Source organism: Saccopteryx leptura, chromosome 1 (assembly GCF_036850995.1).
Source record: "Saccopteryx leptura isolate mSacLep1 chromosome 1, mSacLep1_pri_phased_curated, whole genome shotgun sequence".
Classification (NCBI taxonomy): domain Eukaryota; kingdom Metazoa; phylum Chordata; class Mammalia; order Chiroptera; family Emballonuridae; genus Saccopteryx; species Saccopteryx leptura.
Window position 1 is genome coordinate 285,444,286 of NC_089503.1, and position 17,887 is coordinate 285,462,172.

Genomic DNA, 17,887 nt, shown 5'->3' on the forward strand with positions numbered 1-17,887 from the left:
CTCTTCTCAGTGATGTGTCATATATTTTTATTGGGTGAGGCCTACGTAATCTCCTTGTTTATAACTCTGACCTTTCTGTGAACAAACACACAAAGCGAACTTTGGTTTATCTTGTACCATAATGTAGCTGCTAATTACTGGCAAACAGGCTGTATTCTATGGTCCACGTGACCAGTGGGTTATGACCAGAAAAGGAACGTGTGGAAAAGTGGACAGAGGGACCCAGCTTGAGGCTGTCCAGCTGGTGTTTCTATCTCCCTAAAAGCCCAGAGGAATGCAACTGAGCAGAAGGAGTATGGTTCTGAGGTGAGCAAGGTCATGAAGACACTGTTGGGCTTAGCTTTGTGGTCACTGCTCCTCCGTCCAGGGCTGATGTTTCCAACCACTGAGGTGAGTAAGAAGTGCAGCAATGGCAGCTACGAAATCAGCGTCCTGATGATGAAAAACTCAGCCTTCTTAGAGCCTCTGAATAACCTGAAAGAAGTGGTGAAACATGGAGTGAACATAGTGACAGAGCGTCTGAATGAGGATGGTAAGAATATGGTAACAGAATCCTTCTCCTCCTCCCTGTTCCAATCTCTGGGGTCAAAGGGAGGGTTGTTAAGTCAAAGCTGTGCATTCTTCGCTTGATCACCAACCTTCTCTAAGGTCCTGTTCCGCAACCCCTTTCTGTTTCAAGGCCTCCGATCCTGAGACAGAAGGATTTGAGCCCTACCACAGTGACATGACTCATAATCCACCCTGCTCTGGGAATGGCCCAACTCAGGAAATGCCAGGTGTTCACAGCAATGAAATGCCCCAGATAGCATTTCAATAAAAAACAGATTTATTGCTTTCTTTCAGGGAAGCATCATGTTTCCTCTTGTAGCTGCTCAGAGGCAAGATTTGGTCTAGGCCTAAGATTTCACAGGGTTACCAGTCAAGAAGATGAGTTAAAAGAATAAAATTCATACCGATGCTCAATCTTTCTCTGGGATTTAAAAGAAAATTTTTTAACTTATTGATTGATTTGAGAAGAGAGAGACAGAGAGATTGGTTTTGCTGTTACACTTATATATGCATTTATTGGTTGATTCTTGTATGTGCACTGACTAGGAATCGAACTTACAACATTGGTGTATGGGAACAGTGCTCTAACCACTTAACTATCTGGCCAGGGCTTCTCTGGAATTTTTAATCCATCTGTTTACTCTTTACTTCTCCTGTGACTATTATTATAAGACATAGTCAATATAGTAAATTTCTAATAGAATTCAGTGTTGCAGTTTTTCACTGTATCTTTTAATTATTAAAATAAACTTTAAAACATTAGATAAAATTTGTAGAATAAAATATAAGATATGAGAAAAAAATCACCCTTGATTATTTCTAGCCACTTGGATTTTTCCAGGGTCTTTTTATATGCTTCTTGGATTCTTATTTTTAAGAACATGGTTGGGATCACTGTGGCATAGAAATAATTTTCTATCCTTCTAATTTCACTTTACATTATTCTACAAGTGTCTTTTCTATAGCTGCAGAATTTTCACAGCATCATGAGACTAGATGTGTTTACTAGATGTATTTACTTCTTTGGAGTAAATATTCTCCCAAATTATTTAAAAATTCCTTATTATAAGATATTCCATTATTCTTAATTTTTCATGATTATTTTTAAAATAATATACTAAACATTTTCATGTATATAGTTTTTTTTTCATTCTTTGAAACTAGATTGCCAGAAGTAAAACTACCAAGTTGGTCCTATTTGATACATCTTAATGGTTATTTATGGTTTTGAAAAGGGTATGTTTTAATTTTCTCTATTTAAAACTGGTAATAATGACAGCCAGTATTATACATCATACATGTGTAATAAGTTGCTTCTGTGCAATATGTATTTCTTCAATCTTGTCTGAGACCAGATTCAGATGTAAATAAAGAAATTTGAGGTCACTTAATAAAATCCCCTTTTTACCAAGGCAGAATATATCAATGAAAAGAACATTTGATTTAAAGTCTGAAGGCCTGGATGGGAGTCCCTGTCTCAGAGCTTTCTCTCTGTGACCCTGGATGAATGATTTTCCTTCATCTCCTCAAGCCTTGGGGGTTTTTTTTGTTTGTTTGTTTGTTTTGTTAGGTTTTTTTTAACAGACAGAGAGAGTCAGAGAGAGGGATAGACAGGGACAGACAGACAGGAATGGAGAGAGATGAGAAGCATCAATCATTAGTTTTTTGTTGCACGTTGCAATACCTTAATTGTTCATTGATTGCTTTCTCATACGTGCCTTGACTGCGGGCCTTCAGCAGACTGAGTAACCCCTTGCTCGAGCCAGCGACCTTGGGCTCAAGCTGGTGAGATTTTGCTCAAACCAGATGAGCCCTCCCTCAAGCTGGTGACCTTGGGGTCTCGAACCTGGGTCTTCCGCATCCCAGTCCAATGCTCTATCCACTGCACCACCGCCCGGTCAGGCAAGCCTTGGTTTTATTGTTTATCGAATACCTATCATGTGTTCACTAAGTAAGGTGTATAACCTCTTTAATCACAGCTCTGTAAGGCTGGCATTGTTGACACTTCCCTGGCAGAGTTTAATATCTTTGCAGAAGTCGTATAGGTTGTCAGTTTGAAATTAGACTTAAACTCATATCTAATTCTGAAGACTGTGTCTTGCTACTGTAAGCTCTTTACCCACCGTGAACTAATTCTCTTATTAACATAAGGCAATGGAACATTGTGGTTAGAAAGAGAGATTTGGAATCAAATAGATCTTGGTTCCTACTCTAGCCTTTTATCCAATCATTTACCACCAGTAAACTCAGGGAAATTATTTAAGTTTTCTGTTCCTAATTCCCTCATCTATAAAATTATTATAGATAATAGTTACCTCATGTGGCTACAGTATGAATTAAATGAGGAAGTTCACATAAAGAACCTAATACACTGACTGAAAATAGTAAGTACTCAATAAATGGAGGTTATTTTGGTTGTTATCACTGGTATTGTTGTTCTTGGGATGTTAATGCTGTAGTTGTTGCTAGGCTGTTGCTGCTGTTAGGTGAATAAGTTACCAGGCATATAAAATAAACAGTATAGTGTGTAAGATCTTCATCTCTGAACTCATATTACCTGAATTTGAATTATTGCTCCATCATTTACTAATTGAATAAGTTGTTTATTCTCTCAAAATTTCACTCATCTCATTTGTGAAATAGAGTTATAAATGGTGAGGTTGTTGAATGGATTAAATAAGTAGAAAACTTTAAGAAGAAGAAAGAATAGACAATAATGCCCCAATTTTTGCATTTGGTGAAACATTTTATTATTTGGAAAAAATTCTAAAACAATATACTTAAGGGCTAATTAGAAGAAAATTAAGACTTCAAATGTTGTGGGTGAGGTCCAAATGGAAGAGATCAATCTTTTTTTCTTAACACTTAGGAAACCTTTGTGGATTTTGAAGAATAGGTAAGAGTTGATGGGAAACATGGAAAAAGATTTTTTCAACCTTAGAACAATAATTCCTTAAGAATGTATGTTCCTAAAAACGAGACTAAGAGACATGGACAAGAGTGTGGTGGTTACCAGGGGTGGGGGGAGGGAGGACATGGGAGGGAGGGAGGGAGAGTGTTAGGGGGAGGGGGAGGGGCACAGAGAACTAGATAGAGGGTGGCGGAGGACAATCTGACTTTGGGCGAGGGGTATGCAACATAATTTAATGACAAAATAACCTAGACATGTTTTCTTTGAATATATGTACCCTGATTTATTAATGTCATCCCATTACCATTAATAAAAATTTATTAAAAAAAAAAAAAAAAGAATGTATGTTCCATGGCTAAACTACTGGGTACATGCCCTCCATGTGCTGTTATGTGCTGAGGGTGTCGCTTTCCTAGACTCAAGCACTGTATCCAGATTCACTTTAGTACAATCCCATTCTCAAAGCCCTAGATAGAAGATAGAGAATTCTGAGCTCAACCTGTATTTTATGGCATTCCACTCATTGTCTCAGGCCTGAGATACCATGTTAGGGTGAGAGTACAGACCAGAGAGGAATAAGAAATAATGCTTGTTGTAATTGTTTTTTTTTGTTTTGTTTTGTTTTTGTATTTTTCCGAAGTTAGAAGTGGGGAAGCAGTCAGACTCCCCCATGCGCCTGACCGGGATCCACCCGGCATGCCTATTAGGGGTTGGTGCTCTGCCCATTTGGGGCATTGCTTCATTGCAACTGCAGCCATTCTAGCACCTGAGGCGGAGGCCATGGAGCTGTCCTCAATGCCAGGGCCAACTTTGCTCCAATGGAGCCTTGGCTGTGGGAGGGGAAGAGAGAGACAGAGAGGAAAGAGAGGGGGAGGGGTGGAGAAGCAGATGGGTGCTTCTCCTGTGTGCCCTGACCAGGAATCGAACCCCGAACCTCCACACGCCGGGCTGACACTCTACTGCTGAGCCAACTGGCCAGGGCCTAATATTATTTAAAAATTAAATTTAATGGGGTGGCATTGTTCCATAGGAACACATAGGTTTCAGCCTGGCAGGAAAGCTCAGTTGGTTGGAGCATCGTCCCCATACCAAAGGTTGTGAGTTTGATCCCTGGTCAGGGCACATACAGGAACAGATCAATGTTTCTGTCTCTCTCTTTTCCTCTCTCTCTAAAATAAATAAAATAAATTTTTAAGTAATTGCTTATTTTAAAAGTTAAGCTTTGATTTGTTATTCCATGGAAGCCATTCCACTGTTTGAAAAATGTTTAGCATTTTCTCTAGAGACCATTTGGAATTTAGGGTGATAAAAGGGTTAATAAAAAAACCAGTTCACATAACCATAAAATGTAGAGAGACAGCAGCTTACTACACTGTGTTCTACAGAAGTGGCTCTCAAACTTTTTGGTCTAAATACCTCTTTACATTTTTAAAAAGAATTGTGGAATCTGAAGAGCTTTGTGTATGTAGTTACACTTATCAGCATTTACTCTATTGGAAATTAAAACTGAGAAGTGTTGTAAATATTTGCTTGCTGATTCATTTAAATAACAACTATAGACACTTTATCGGTTAACGTAAATAAAATTTCTTAGTGAAAAAAAAACCTATATATATCAAAACGAAAAAAATCAAAGTAGGTGGGAAAAGTATTGATTTACATTTTTGCAAATCTTTAAAGTGAGATTAATAGAAAAGGGCTGGATTTTCATATCTGTTTCTGTACTTTTTTGCAATAATATATATTATGTGGGCTCTGGAAAACTCTGCTATATGCTCATGATTGAAGGAGAGTGGAAAATCAAAAAATGTCTAAACATAATTATGAGAATAGGTTCCTGGACTTCCTGAAGGAGTCTCAAGATACCTCAGCAGTCAGTGGCCCACACTTGGAGAACTGCTGTTCTATAGCATATTAATCAGGTTCTAGAATCAGACTGTTCCAGGTTCAAAACCCAGCTCCATTTCTATAGAACTCTATTTTCTCATATTTAAATTAGGAAGGTAAATTATTAATTAACCTCATAGGATTCAGGGGGAAATTTAGTTGAAATAATGCATGCAAAAATCCACAACCCAATGCTACGCATATATTTAGTAATAAAAATCATCCAGTTCTATATTATGAATAAATGGGTGAGAAACTGAGTTTCCAGACGTGAAATCACTGGTCCTAGCTCTCATTCAATAGATGTCCATTTCCCTTCTCCCAGACCCTGTGCAGTATTTATACTTGGGTTTTGTTTGTCCTTCATGGCCTACCTTGACTCTAGGATTTTTAAGTGAGTCATCTTCATTGCAGCAACAGGTGGTTGAGGGGGAAGAGCTAACTTATATGATATATTACCAGCAAAAGTGTGGCCATCTTCCCAATGTCCTGTTTTCATCACGTGACTGTATACTGACCTCCACTTCACTTTCTGACTCCTCTTGCTACTTTCCAACCCCTTTTCTTTTCCTTTTTTTTTCTTTTTTTGTATTTTTCTGAAGTTGGAAACAGGGAGGCAATCAGACAGACTTCCGCATGCGCCTGACCAGGATCCACCCGACATGTACACCAGAGGGCGATGCTCTGCCCATCTGGGGCGTAGCTCTGTGGCAACCAGAGCCATTCCAGTGCCTGAGGCAGAGGCCACAGAGCCATCCTCAGCGCCTGGGCAAACTTTGCTCCCATGGAGCCTTGGCTGCGGGAGGGGAAGAGAGAGACAGAGAGGAAGGAGAGGGGGAGGGATGGAGAAGCAGATGGGCGCTTCTCCTGTGTGCCCTGGCCGGGAATCGAACCTGGGATTCCTGCATGCCAGGCCGACGCTCTACCACTGAGCCAGCCAGCCAGGGCCTCCAACCCCTTTTCCACCCCAATTTTCTACTATTCCCCACATGCACTCTCCCTCCTCCAGGTCTGCCACAGCCTCACACACACTATTCTTCTGGCTTCATGTAACCTATATTCTCCTTACTATTAGGAGAATTAAATAAGATAAAGAATATAAAGGGTTGGCACATGGGTCATTGATCCCATATCTTCCATTAATTTTCTCTGACTGGTCTTATTGAATTGATCTCCCCTATTTGGCTAGTCTTACTGAGCAAAGTACTGTCATCTCTTATTTAGATCTCTTACTAAACGAAGTATCAGAATGAGTATCCTTGAATTACACCGCCCCCTCCAAATAAAAGCAAAAGCTAGAATGTTCCTAGTTGGTAGACACATCTCTGAAGTGGCTGGCTATAGAAGTGCAAAGCCATTTCCGTTTTCTGAAAAAGCAAGTCTATGTCTTTTATTTATTATTTATTTTTAGGTGAGAGCAAGGGGAGATAGTGAGGCAGACTCCCGCATGTACCCTGACCGGATCCACCAGGCAACCCCGTCTGAGGCTGATGCTAGAGTACTGAGCTATTTTTAGCTCCAGAGGCTGACGTATCCTCAGCACTCGGGTCCATGCTCAAACAGAGCCACTTGCTGCGGGAGGCAAAGAGGAAGAGAAGGAGAGAGGGAGAGGAGAGATGCAGATGGTCACTTCTCCTATGTGTGTGAACCATTTGCCGGGCCGATGCTCTATCCACTGAGCCACTGGCCAGGGCCAAGTCTTTATCTTTTAAAATATCCTAATTTGGATGTTCAGAAGAACAATACCTTCTGTTGTTGATAGTTTCTTTTAAAAGAATTAAAAATTATTACCGTATTTCCCCATATATAAGACGTTCTGATGTATAAGACATACCTTAATTTTGGGGCCTGAAATTTGAAAAAAAGAATGTATTACATAAAGTTATTGAACTCAAGTTTAATTCATCATAAAATGCATACAATTCCTCATCACTGTAAGAACTCCCATCCATTAGCTTGTCCTCATCTGTGTCTGATGACAAATCACTGTCTTCAACAATGAGTGCAAAAACAAGTGCAAAAAAGTGGGAAATGCAAGTAAAAAAGTCTATAATCACTGTATAAGACACATCCAGTTTTAGACCCCAAATTTTTCCAAAAAGGGTGCGTCTTATACATGGGGAAATATGGTACATTTGACAAACCTGGTTTTGTTTGTTTGTTTGTTTATTTTTGTATTTCTCTGAAGTGAGAAGTGGGGAGCAGAGGGACAGACTCCTGCATATCCCTGACAGGGATCCACCTGGGAAGCCCCCTAGGGAAAGATTGTCTACCTATCAGGGGCCATTGCTCTATTGCAACTGGAGACATTCTAGCGCCTGAGGCAGAGGCCATAGAGCCATCCTCAGTATCTAGGACAAATTTGCTCCAGTAGAGCCTTGGCTGCGGGAGGGGACAAGTGAGAGAGAGAAAGAAGAGGGGAGAAGGATGGAGAAGCAGATGAGTGCTTTTCTTGTGTGCCCTGACTGGGGATCAAACCCAGGACATCCACACGTGGGGCCAACACTCTACCACTGAGCCAACAGGTCGGGGCCGACAAACCTGGTTTTAATCCCATTTTACATGTGAGTGAACCTAGTAGAGAAATTAAAATGGCTTGTGCAAGAACACATAGAAAGTCACTCTTACTGCCAGACTAGCAAGTGAGGTTTCCAGGTTTCCTGTATAAGGGCTTCACAGAATATGGAACATCTTTGCTTTGGAATCAAGGATTTGTCCTGAATACTTTTATTGGAAGAAAAACAACATGCAAGAAAAAGAGTTTGGTCAAATGGTCTGCTCTCTCTTTATTGCCTTCCAAAATGTGATGCCTAGCAATACCCAGGCATATTAGCATTGATGCTCTTGCCTGCATCTGAAGATGACCCATTATCCAAAGAGCTTGGGCCAGTGTGGGTGGGCACGGTTCACTATGGCTTTGAAGACAAACCACAGAGGTGCCATTGTGTACATTGGCAGCAAACAGAACCGGCATCTTGGGAACATAAAAGAATAGATATCATAATGCCAATGTCATTGTTTTTCTAACCTTCCACAGACATGTATAGGAAACTTGCTAAGTTGAGAGTTATGAAAAGAGGATGAAGAAAATAAAAATGTTCTAAATTGCATTATGGGATGGTTGCACAGATATATATGTGTGTATGTGTGTGTGTGTATATATATATATAGAGAGAGAGAGAGACTAAAAGTCATTGAATTGCACACTTAAAATGAGTGATTTTTATGGGGGTAAATTATAAAGCTGTTGAGAGAGGGTCAGAGACAGAGAGAGGAAAAAAGAAGTGACAGAGAGTAATGTAAAAACTCAGGACTCAAATATTCCTCTTCTTGAAAATGGATTTTCATTTTTTCCCAGGATCACTTGGCAAAAGATACATTTTATGTCTGATATAAACTACTAAAAAATAACACTGGCTTTCTCTTTTTCCTCATTCCTGGATAACAGACATAAACGTGACTGTGAACGCAGATTTTATCTCTTCGGACGCTGGGATTTATAATGCTAGTGGTGACTGTCGGAGTAGCACCTGTGAAGGCCTCGACCTACTCAGGATCATTTTAGTAAGTGCCTGCCTCTGTAGATAGTGCTCACATCTTTTTGTCACAGGACAGCCATCGTCTGAAACTTGGGCACCTGTCCATGAGCCTCTCTCATGTCATCACTAGCCTTGTAGCCGAGTGATATAAACATAGGGTTCTCTAACTTTATCCCTATATATTTCCCAAGTGATGGGGCCTTCCCAGGAATCCAGGAAAGTGGGCAGAACCTTCGCTATGTACTATCTGTACACTTTCAGTGGTATGGAAGGGAATTATTTTATTTCAGAAAGTTTTATAAATTTGAATGTTGGTTTGTGTTCCTCAAGAAATACCTGAGATACCCTGTTAAAAATATATTCTAAAGCCCTATAGCCAAGATCTCTGTTTCAAGTCATCACCATATGTAAGGTGATATAAGGTCTGAATCTGAAACCTAACTTTAAAGTAATAACTGTAATGTCAAATGATATATATATATAACTCCCAACCCCACCCAGAGCTTTATGGAACTAAAGTGTGTTCCAAGCTCTCTAGAAGCGAGTAGGGGTGTGAGACGCCTCCTTTACTACAGAAATCTTAGAAAGGGCTTTCCGTGAAGCAGGGCCCTGGGCACAGAGCCTTGGCTCTGAAGCTTTAATGAATAACATCACAGCGATACAATAGGCTGTATCCATGCCAGGAGGAGTGGCTGATGACAGTAATCATCCTCAATCTTGGGAGGGCAGGGGGTAAACAAGGTATACAGAGGGAGATATAACCTGGTTCTCTAAAACCAAGGACAGGATGTTTCTAATCACATTCCCCTTGAGAGATAGTAAAAAAAATAACATTTATCATCAGTCAGCTGGTCACATTACACTTGCTCTCTTTTAGCCCTACTATGTAGGTCTCCCTAAAATTTGCCCACTCCCTCCAAAGTACCTTCAGATTTAGTTTCTCTCTAATGCGGCCTACAGAACCACTATATGCTCATCTTCCAGTCCCTCCTCCATTCTGCATCCCCCTCTTGATGAAGAATCCAGGTTTCCCTGACTGGTGGTGGTGCAGTAGATAGAATGTCAACCTAGAATGCTGAGGTCACTGGTTTAAAACCTGAGGTTGCTGGCTTGAGCATGGGGTCACTGGCTTGAACATGGAGTCACTAGCTTGAGCATGGGATCGTGGATATAATCCCAAGGTTGCTGGCTTGATCTGGGGTGTTGGCTTGAACACAGGGTCACTGGCTTGACTTGAACCCAAGGCTGCCAGTTCAATCTCCCATCAAGGCACCTCCAAGAAGCAATCAGTGCACAACTAAGTTGAGCAATGAGTTAATAGAGGAAAATAAAAAATACCTTTCTTTTATTTTTTTATTCAGTTAGAGAAGGGGAGGCAGAGAGACAGACTCCCACATGCACTCTGACTGGGATCCACCCAACAAGCCCACTAGAGAACAATGTTCTGCCCATCTGGGGTGTTGCTCCGTTGCTCAGCAATCAAACTCTTCTCAGCACATGAGGTGGAGGTTATGAAGCCATCCTCAGCTCCTGGGCCAACTTGCTCCAACTGAACCATGGCTGCAGGAGGGGAAGAAAGAGAGAGGGAGGGAGAAGTGAGGGAGAAGGAGTAAAGAAGCAGATGGGTGCTTCTCCTCTGTGCCCTGACCCCTGACCAGTAATTGAACTTGGAACATCTACACACTGGGCTGATGCTCTACCACTGAGCCAACTGGCCAGAGCCATGTAATACCCTTCTTTCCACCCACAAAATTGCCTCTTTCAGACTTCTGTATCCCTTGGCTACCCCTTGCCCAGCCCAAAGCACCATTTGCTGCTTCTTTCTGCTTTGAATTCTAATATCTTTTATAAAAAAAATGATTTGAGAGCGAGAGAGAAACGAAGAGAGAAAGAGAGAAACATCAATTTGTTGTTTCACTTATTTATGCATTTGTTGGTTGATTCTTGTATGTGCCTAGACTGGGGATCAAATCTGCAACCATGGTGCATGGAGATGATGCTCTGATCAACTGAGCTCCTGGCCAGGGCCTAAAATCTTAAGTGATCCACTTTTTCACTTTCTGGGAGCCTTCCTCTTGCCATTTCTTTTCTTGTCCTTTGATATATTTTTTTTAATTTTAGTTTTAGAAATTAGTTTTTTATTTTTATTTCTCTACAGGATAAAAAAACAATGGGCTGTGCCCTCGTGGGACCCTCGTGTACATATTCCACCTTCCAGATGTAGTAAGTTGTTTGTTTTGTTGTTGTTTTAATGCCACTGTGAATTGAAGTCCAGATGTGATGTCGATGTTTTAATGGTTTATTAAACATCAGTCTAGCCAAGGCAATACAATCAGGAGTGTCCAGGCCCTCATATTTTGCCACATGCCTTCTAACCATCATTCCTTTATCCAGGTAACTCCACCTTTGCATTGTGGGGAGGATGATAATAACTGTTTAGGTACAGAGACTGAGCTGGAGAGAAAACACAGTAAAGGTAAAAAGTCAGAGAGTCCTAGCTGGAAAACCGGCAAGCGCATTTGGATAATCTGAGAAGCCTAATCAAAGAAACAGTCACAAAAGTATAAGCAGAACATATAGAAACACAAAGAAAAGGACAGCACCCTTAGGTATTGGCAGGGCTCTTTGTTAGCCCTGGGTTTATAAAAGTAAGAAAAGTACCAAGGTTACTCATTTCATAACATTATTTGAGGATAGAAATAACATGTTAAAGTACTTTGCCCAGTGCTCTTATCAGCTTAGAAAGGAGCTTTCAATATATTCTAGAATGAAAACACTTCTCTGTTTTTGAGACAATTGCCCTCATTCCTTGCAATCATTACATTTCATCGCTACAAACACTTTGTTCTGCCAGATTATACCTTCTCCCAAACAAGATCCCTCTCATGTGTTACATACAATCTTCCCCTGAATCAAGGATCCCCCGTTACCTACACAGAGAAAACTGTGCTGAAGAGGCCCTTGCAATAGATTTTGGAGGGTAACTGTTAGACCTCTGAAATTTCCGTTGCAAAGTGTGTTTCTCATACCTCACACCCAGCTCTACAAACAGACTCAGATGCTCACCATAAACACACCACAGAAGCAATTTTGAGCCCATCTTCATTCCAAAATGCAGACAAATACAGAATCTTACTTTCTTTCACTCATTCTCTATTGTCGTCTTGTACAATCCCTTCTTGATAATGCTGTGGAGTACACCCAAAGGAAAAGGAGGATTAAGAAAATTGACTCTCCACTTATGAGGATTTTCCATGTGCAAAGAAGCATTTTAGTTGTATTGGAATAGAGAGAATAAGGAAAAACACAGCCCCTACCTGGTGACCTAGTGAAGATGACAAGGACACTGCTGATCAATACAAGTCTGAGTGAGATGGGTTTCATCAGAGAAGTTTATCCAGATGGTCTGGATGCACAGGAAGAAAGGGTCACCTCTGGTTGGGAGAGTTACTCTTCAAGAAGGGAACGACTTCCCAAAGGCAGTGGTATACAAGTTGCATGTTGAAGAATAGGTAACATTTTAATGGGTAAAGATGAGAGGGTAAGTATCCCAGCCAGGCAGAGGGAGAAGTAAGTATAAAAACAAAGAAACAGTAAAGTACAGAAAATTTGTTAAAGTCTGTACTAACTGGTGTGCAAGGGCTGTGTAGGAGAAGAATAAAGATAAAACTAGAAAACTTCAGTAGGGCCATATGGGTTCCAGGTAAAAGAGTTCTATTTAATTAGATTATTAGTTATATGTAATTTGTTGTATTTAATTAGATATAGTTGTATTTCATCAACCATTAAGGTTGAACTGGGAAGTACCGTAAGAAGCAGCTCAACTTTGGGAAGAATAATTGACAACAGTATATAAAAAAGACCAGAACACATAAGGAGAAACCGCTAACGGGGAAGTCAGCAGGGGGGAGAAAGGCCTGTTCAGCATGAACTCAGCTGACCTGGACAGGGAGAAGAGCTTTTAAAGACACTTATTTATTTTTTGTTTATTTATTTATTTTGCTTTTAATGATACGTAAAGGTAGACTCAATAGTATTTGATAACCGGGGGTTGGGGTGAGCAATGGAAAGCAGTCAAAAAGGCTTTGTGATCTCAAAACACTAAAAGAAATGGAAAAATCAGGATAAGAAACAATTTTGAGAGTAAAAATAGAAGAGAAATTGGGCTGTAAACATGGCGTATTTGAGGTGAAGCAGAACTCTCAGTGAAATCTTTCAGTGGAGCACGGCAGATGGAAGGGGACCCCCTTGATCAGATGCGTGTGAACCAGGTTGGCTGGAGCTATGGAGGTGAACAAGCAAGACATGATCCTTGACTTGAAGCTTGCAGTCTAGTGAAGGAGACAAGTACTCTCCCAAATAATTGCCTGGTCTTAGGTATCAAGGAAAAGTTTCCTGACAGATAAAGAGATGTTTAATCTAGGACCCAATGGATGAGTAACAGCCAGCCAGGCAAGGGGGCAGGGCCACAGCATCCCCGGTATGTGAAGCCCTGATTGAGAATGAAGCCCAATCTGTTTAAGGAACAAGAAGGCCCCATGCTAAGGGAAGGAAGGAAAACTCTAAAATCTTCCTCTGATGTCTGCTCAAAGGCAGAGGCGGATTAAGGTCGGTTGAGGCCCCAGGCACAGAAGAAAATATTGGGCTCCTTAAAAAAGAGAGAGAGAGAGAGAGAAAGACAGGGAAAATAAAAATACATGTTAACCATATTTTTAAATAATAGAAAATACTATATACTATTAATGTTAAAATTGCACATATGAAACCAAACTTGGTGTCATTAGAAAAAAGTGTGAAGTTGGGGTTTTGCAGAGTCCTTCAGAAGTCGGGGCCCAGGGTGCACCCAAGTGTGCCCACTGTTAAATTCACCTCCGCTCAAAGGTAGTTCATGGAAGAGTCAGAAACAATGCAATGAAGAGAGAAAAAAAGTGTAGAGGACACTCTTTGGACTTTCCAATTGTGGTAGCTGTAGAGGCCCATATCTTCTATTTTCTTATCCCCACTCCCCAAAGATCACTTGTCCCAGCCTGGATGTTATGACATCCCATATGACAACTCATTTTAAAATAAGTCAAAGTAACCAACCTACAAAAACATGAAGACACCTAGAGCATTCTTAGAACATAGCATATGCTCAGTAAATGTTTGGAAGCTCACCAGTGTGAGAGGGGCACCTATCTATATAGCACACCTGCTTGCATGATCTCCTACCATTTATACCCACATGCTGAAACAGGTTAAGGAGGGATCTTATTTGTGCTACTTAAGTTAATCTTGATATTGACTTTTTTATTCCCTCTTGGCTTAGCCTTGACACACATATGGACTATCCCATGATTTCAGTGGGAAGTTTTGGATTGACATGTGACTACAAAGACACTTTAACCAGGATGATGTCTCCAGCTAGGAAATTGATGTACTTCTTGGTTAACTTTTGGAAGGCCAATCATTTGCCATTCAAAACATTTTCCTGGAACACTGCATATGTTTACAAGAATAATAATGAGACTGAGGACTGTTTATGGTAAGTAGAATTATTTACATTCTCTGGAACTTGCTACGGAGAGATGCCATTGACTCAGGCAGGCCACTGGTTATCAGATGCACCTTCCTTCTGCTACAATATTGAGAGTAGACACCAGCCCACTTTCTTACACATAAATAAAAGCAGTGTCAAAGGAAACACAGTGTCATAAATATAATCACATATATTGCATTTTCAACACTCTTCCTAGTTTTCAAAGTACCTTCAAGGTAGTTTTATTGATTTCCCACAGTAAACCCTCTGAAGAAAAGAGAACAGTATTATGATCCCCATTTTACAGATAAGGAAAATGAAAATGGTGAAAGATATAAAATCAGAGAATGTGCATTCTGCCTATACCTACCATTAGTTAGAAATAATTTCATAGTTTTTCAAAGGAATAAGCTGGAGGTGGGGGTGGACAGAGAACAAAGTAAGAGACAACATTGCTAAAATAAAATTGCAAGGTGCACTCACCTTCAGCAAAGGGTTGGGTTATTGTTTGTACCTCCAGAGTGCTGCTCCGTCCTGTAGTCCTCTCCACGTAAGTATGGAGCAGACTGAAATGGGGCACCACTGAGATTGCACACACAAGAATCAACCCAAAGGCCTCATCCTAGAAACTTTGTAGTGAATTTAGACCTCACATAAGTTCATCTCACACAGAAGGAGAAATTATTCCTATCATCTTTACATTTTTGTAGTATAGATTCAAAGGTTTCAACTTATCTGTGTTAATGGGGCTGGTGTATAGAGCAGAGTAGAATCTTCCTTCTGCAAATAGCCGGAAACCATTATAAAGGACTAGCCAAATCTCTACTAGGTATACATATACATGAAGATTCCTAAAACTTCCTTGATACTTTCACTAAATTAGATGTCTATAATCATGAGGTTTGTTATCTATTATGTTAACAGTGGAAATAAATTTTAGATGAACAAGTCCCAGGACAGATCTGTAAACAATGAGCAAATTGCACAATGAACAAGCTGGTTTCTCATAGTCTCTCTCTCTCTCTCTCTTTTATTTAAATTTATTTATTTATTTATGTATGTATTGTTGTTGTTCTAGGTACCTCAATGCTCTGGAGGCTGGAGTTTCCTACTTTTCTCAGCAACTTAGCTTCAAGGATATGTTAAGAAGAGAGGAAGAGTTTAGGGATATTTTAATGAAGCACAATAGGAAAAGCAATGGTAAGAAGATATAAGAATCACTTTAGACCAGCTTTTTATCCACAACTACCACTTCCTTACATGTCATTTTGACAAATCTACCAAACAGAGTTGTCATCATTATCTCGACTTATTTTTTTTATCTTTTGGGAGATCTATGGTTACATTCAGCTCCATTGCATTTTTTTGTTGTTGTTGTTGATTAAAACTTTATCCTCTGAGAAAAATTTTAAAATTAATGTTGAGCAAATATATTAACTTTATGAAAGTAATGGCAATGTTAAAATCCAACTTTTATAAACCAAAATGATATCATGACCCATCATCCAATATTTTATTGGGTTTGTGACAATTCTTCAAACAGAGTCTGAACTCTGCTCCCTTCGTGACTAAAAGGATATGTTTACTGATATCTAGCCTCAGGCGAAATTACAAAAGTAAGCAAAGTATCTCACCTGCCCAACAATCTCCCATCTCTGAGTTACAGGTCAAGTGTGAAAGGCTAATGGGATAAAGTCATCCTCCTAAATTATTAGATGATTTGCTTCACTTCCCATAGAATTCTTTTTATAAATAAGAATATATCATGAGTAAAGGAATCAACTGTGGGAACTTGCTATGGGAAAATGCTTGCTTGGCAGGATTTTTTGGTACACTCAAATCATTATCTACTGTCATTATTAAGCATTTACCAAATTAAGAAATTAATATTTGCTAAACATTGACCAAGATATGAGAAAAAAAAGTATTAAGTTACTAATGTCCCTAAAGGGTTTAAAATTCAACTGGGCAACATAATACATTAAAAAAATCTAATGAAGTATCCCCCAACTCCTTTTACTCATAAAGTCATGCATTTTGAAATTCTAGCTGCAATTATAGAATCAGAGTGGCCTCTATCACTGAAATCACTAAGTTCTGAGTTAGGAAGCTACAAAGCCCACAAGGAAAATTGCTTAGGAAAGCTTCATCAATTCTTATATTAACTTATACTATATTTTTTCCAACCACTCTAAAAATGGTGAGGTGAAAGTAGTTATCAATGAAAATAGTTTTTGTAATGGTGTAATGGAACAAGCACTGAACCAGACTCATAAAACTTGAATATTAGAGTTACCTCTGACATCTACTAGTTCTTTAACCCTGTGACTCTTAGTGTTGGTCTCCCAAAACCAATAAAATTAAGGACATGAATTAGATCATTCTTTTTAGGATTCTATTTAGCTCTAAGATTCTATCTGACTTGATGACTAAAATTTAAGAAAAGGAGCAGTAGAATTTGAGGAGTTGGTGTTAATTTTAAAACAACATAGCCTAGACATACTGGGTTCAAATTCAGGAACCTGCTTCCCTCGCTGTTTATGTGTAGACCATTGTATATTTCTCTCCTTATCTTGCTCTCTCTCCTCCAGTGATTGTTACTTGTGGTAAACCAGACATCATCCACTCCCTCAAGGGTGACCGAGCAGTGGCTGAAGACACTGTCATTATTCTAGTGGACCTATTCAAGTAGGTGTACTATTTGGAAGGACTCTTCTCCTTTCAGAAAGAAAATACTCCAAAGATTTCCAAAAGATGCATTCTCTTTTCTTCTGCTTCACACAGCCTCATACAGGGTTTAATATATTGATACTATATATTTCAACCTATGTTTCATTCTTTTATTCTTTTTATATTATACCCTCATTCTCATTTAATTAATCATGGCCAGTAGAGATGTATTCCTTTGACAACACTATGATGTCTAAATACCAAAGTTTTTTGAAAATCCCATTAAACCCCCATGTATATTTATCCTGGTATTCAGCTTGATTTTAAGGTCTTTTCCCAGGCAGTGCTAAATCATTTTATAACCCAATAATATTATTTATGAAAATGTGTGTCCTATTTGTGCCTTCAATTGCTAATAGCCTTTGATCCTAGATTATTTTTACTTCAGCCACTTTTGATATAGGAAAAGTTCCAGTTAAACAAATCTGATTTATACAGTTATTTTTTGCCTGCTGTAGCAGTCACTGGAACTAAGGAAAGAAAATTCTAGAAAACGGAAATCACTTTTTATCACATCCCTCATTTTACCACTTATCTTCTAATGTGGAGACCCACAAACTCACTGGGCCAAGGTCATGTTTGAGTCAGATTAAGCTTATTGCGGGTGTCACTGCTGTGGCTGTGCCCTTTGCCCCATCAGCTAGATCACATGACTTCACTTATCTGACTTGATCATTAATTATTACCTGTCTGTATTCAGACCAGAAGTTATTACTGCGTTAGCTCTTTCCCATACTTGCCTAGTTATTTAAC

General features: G+C 39.5%; 1 protein-coding gene across 3 annotated transcripts in view; it reads left to right on the forward strand.

Annotated features, from left to right (window-relative positions):
• Window positions 1-174: 174 nt before the first annotated feature.
• The window catches only part of GUCY2C (guanylate cyclase 2C), an 86,125-nt gene continuing 68,412 nt past the window's right edge, over window positions 175-17,887 (forward strand). The window contains exons 1-6 of one of the 3 annotated variants that reach the window (XM_066355376.1): window positions 175-306; window positions 8,796-8,911; window positions 11,045-11,109; window positions 14,195-14,410; window positions 15,483-15,604; window positions 16,996-17,092. In XM_066355376.1, coding sequence (XP_066211473.1) covers window positions 11,057-11,109; window positions 14,195-14,410; window positions 15,483-15,604; window positions 16,996-17,092 — 488 coding nt within the window. In that variant the 5' untranslated portion in view covers window positions 175-306; window positions 8,796-8,911; window positions 11,045-11,056. Of the gene's footprint in view, window positions 533-8,795; window positions 8,912-11,044; window positions 11,110-14,194; window positions 14,411-15,482; window positions 15,605-16,995; window positions 17,093-17,887 lie in introns of all 3 variants that reach the window. The other 2 variants (XM_066355358.1, XM_066355367.1) reach the window with 2 other exon arrangements.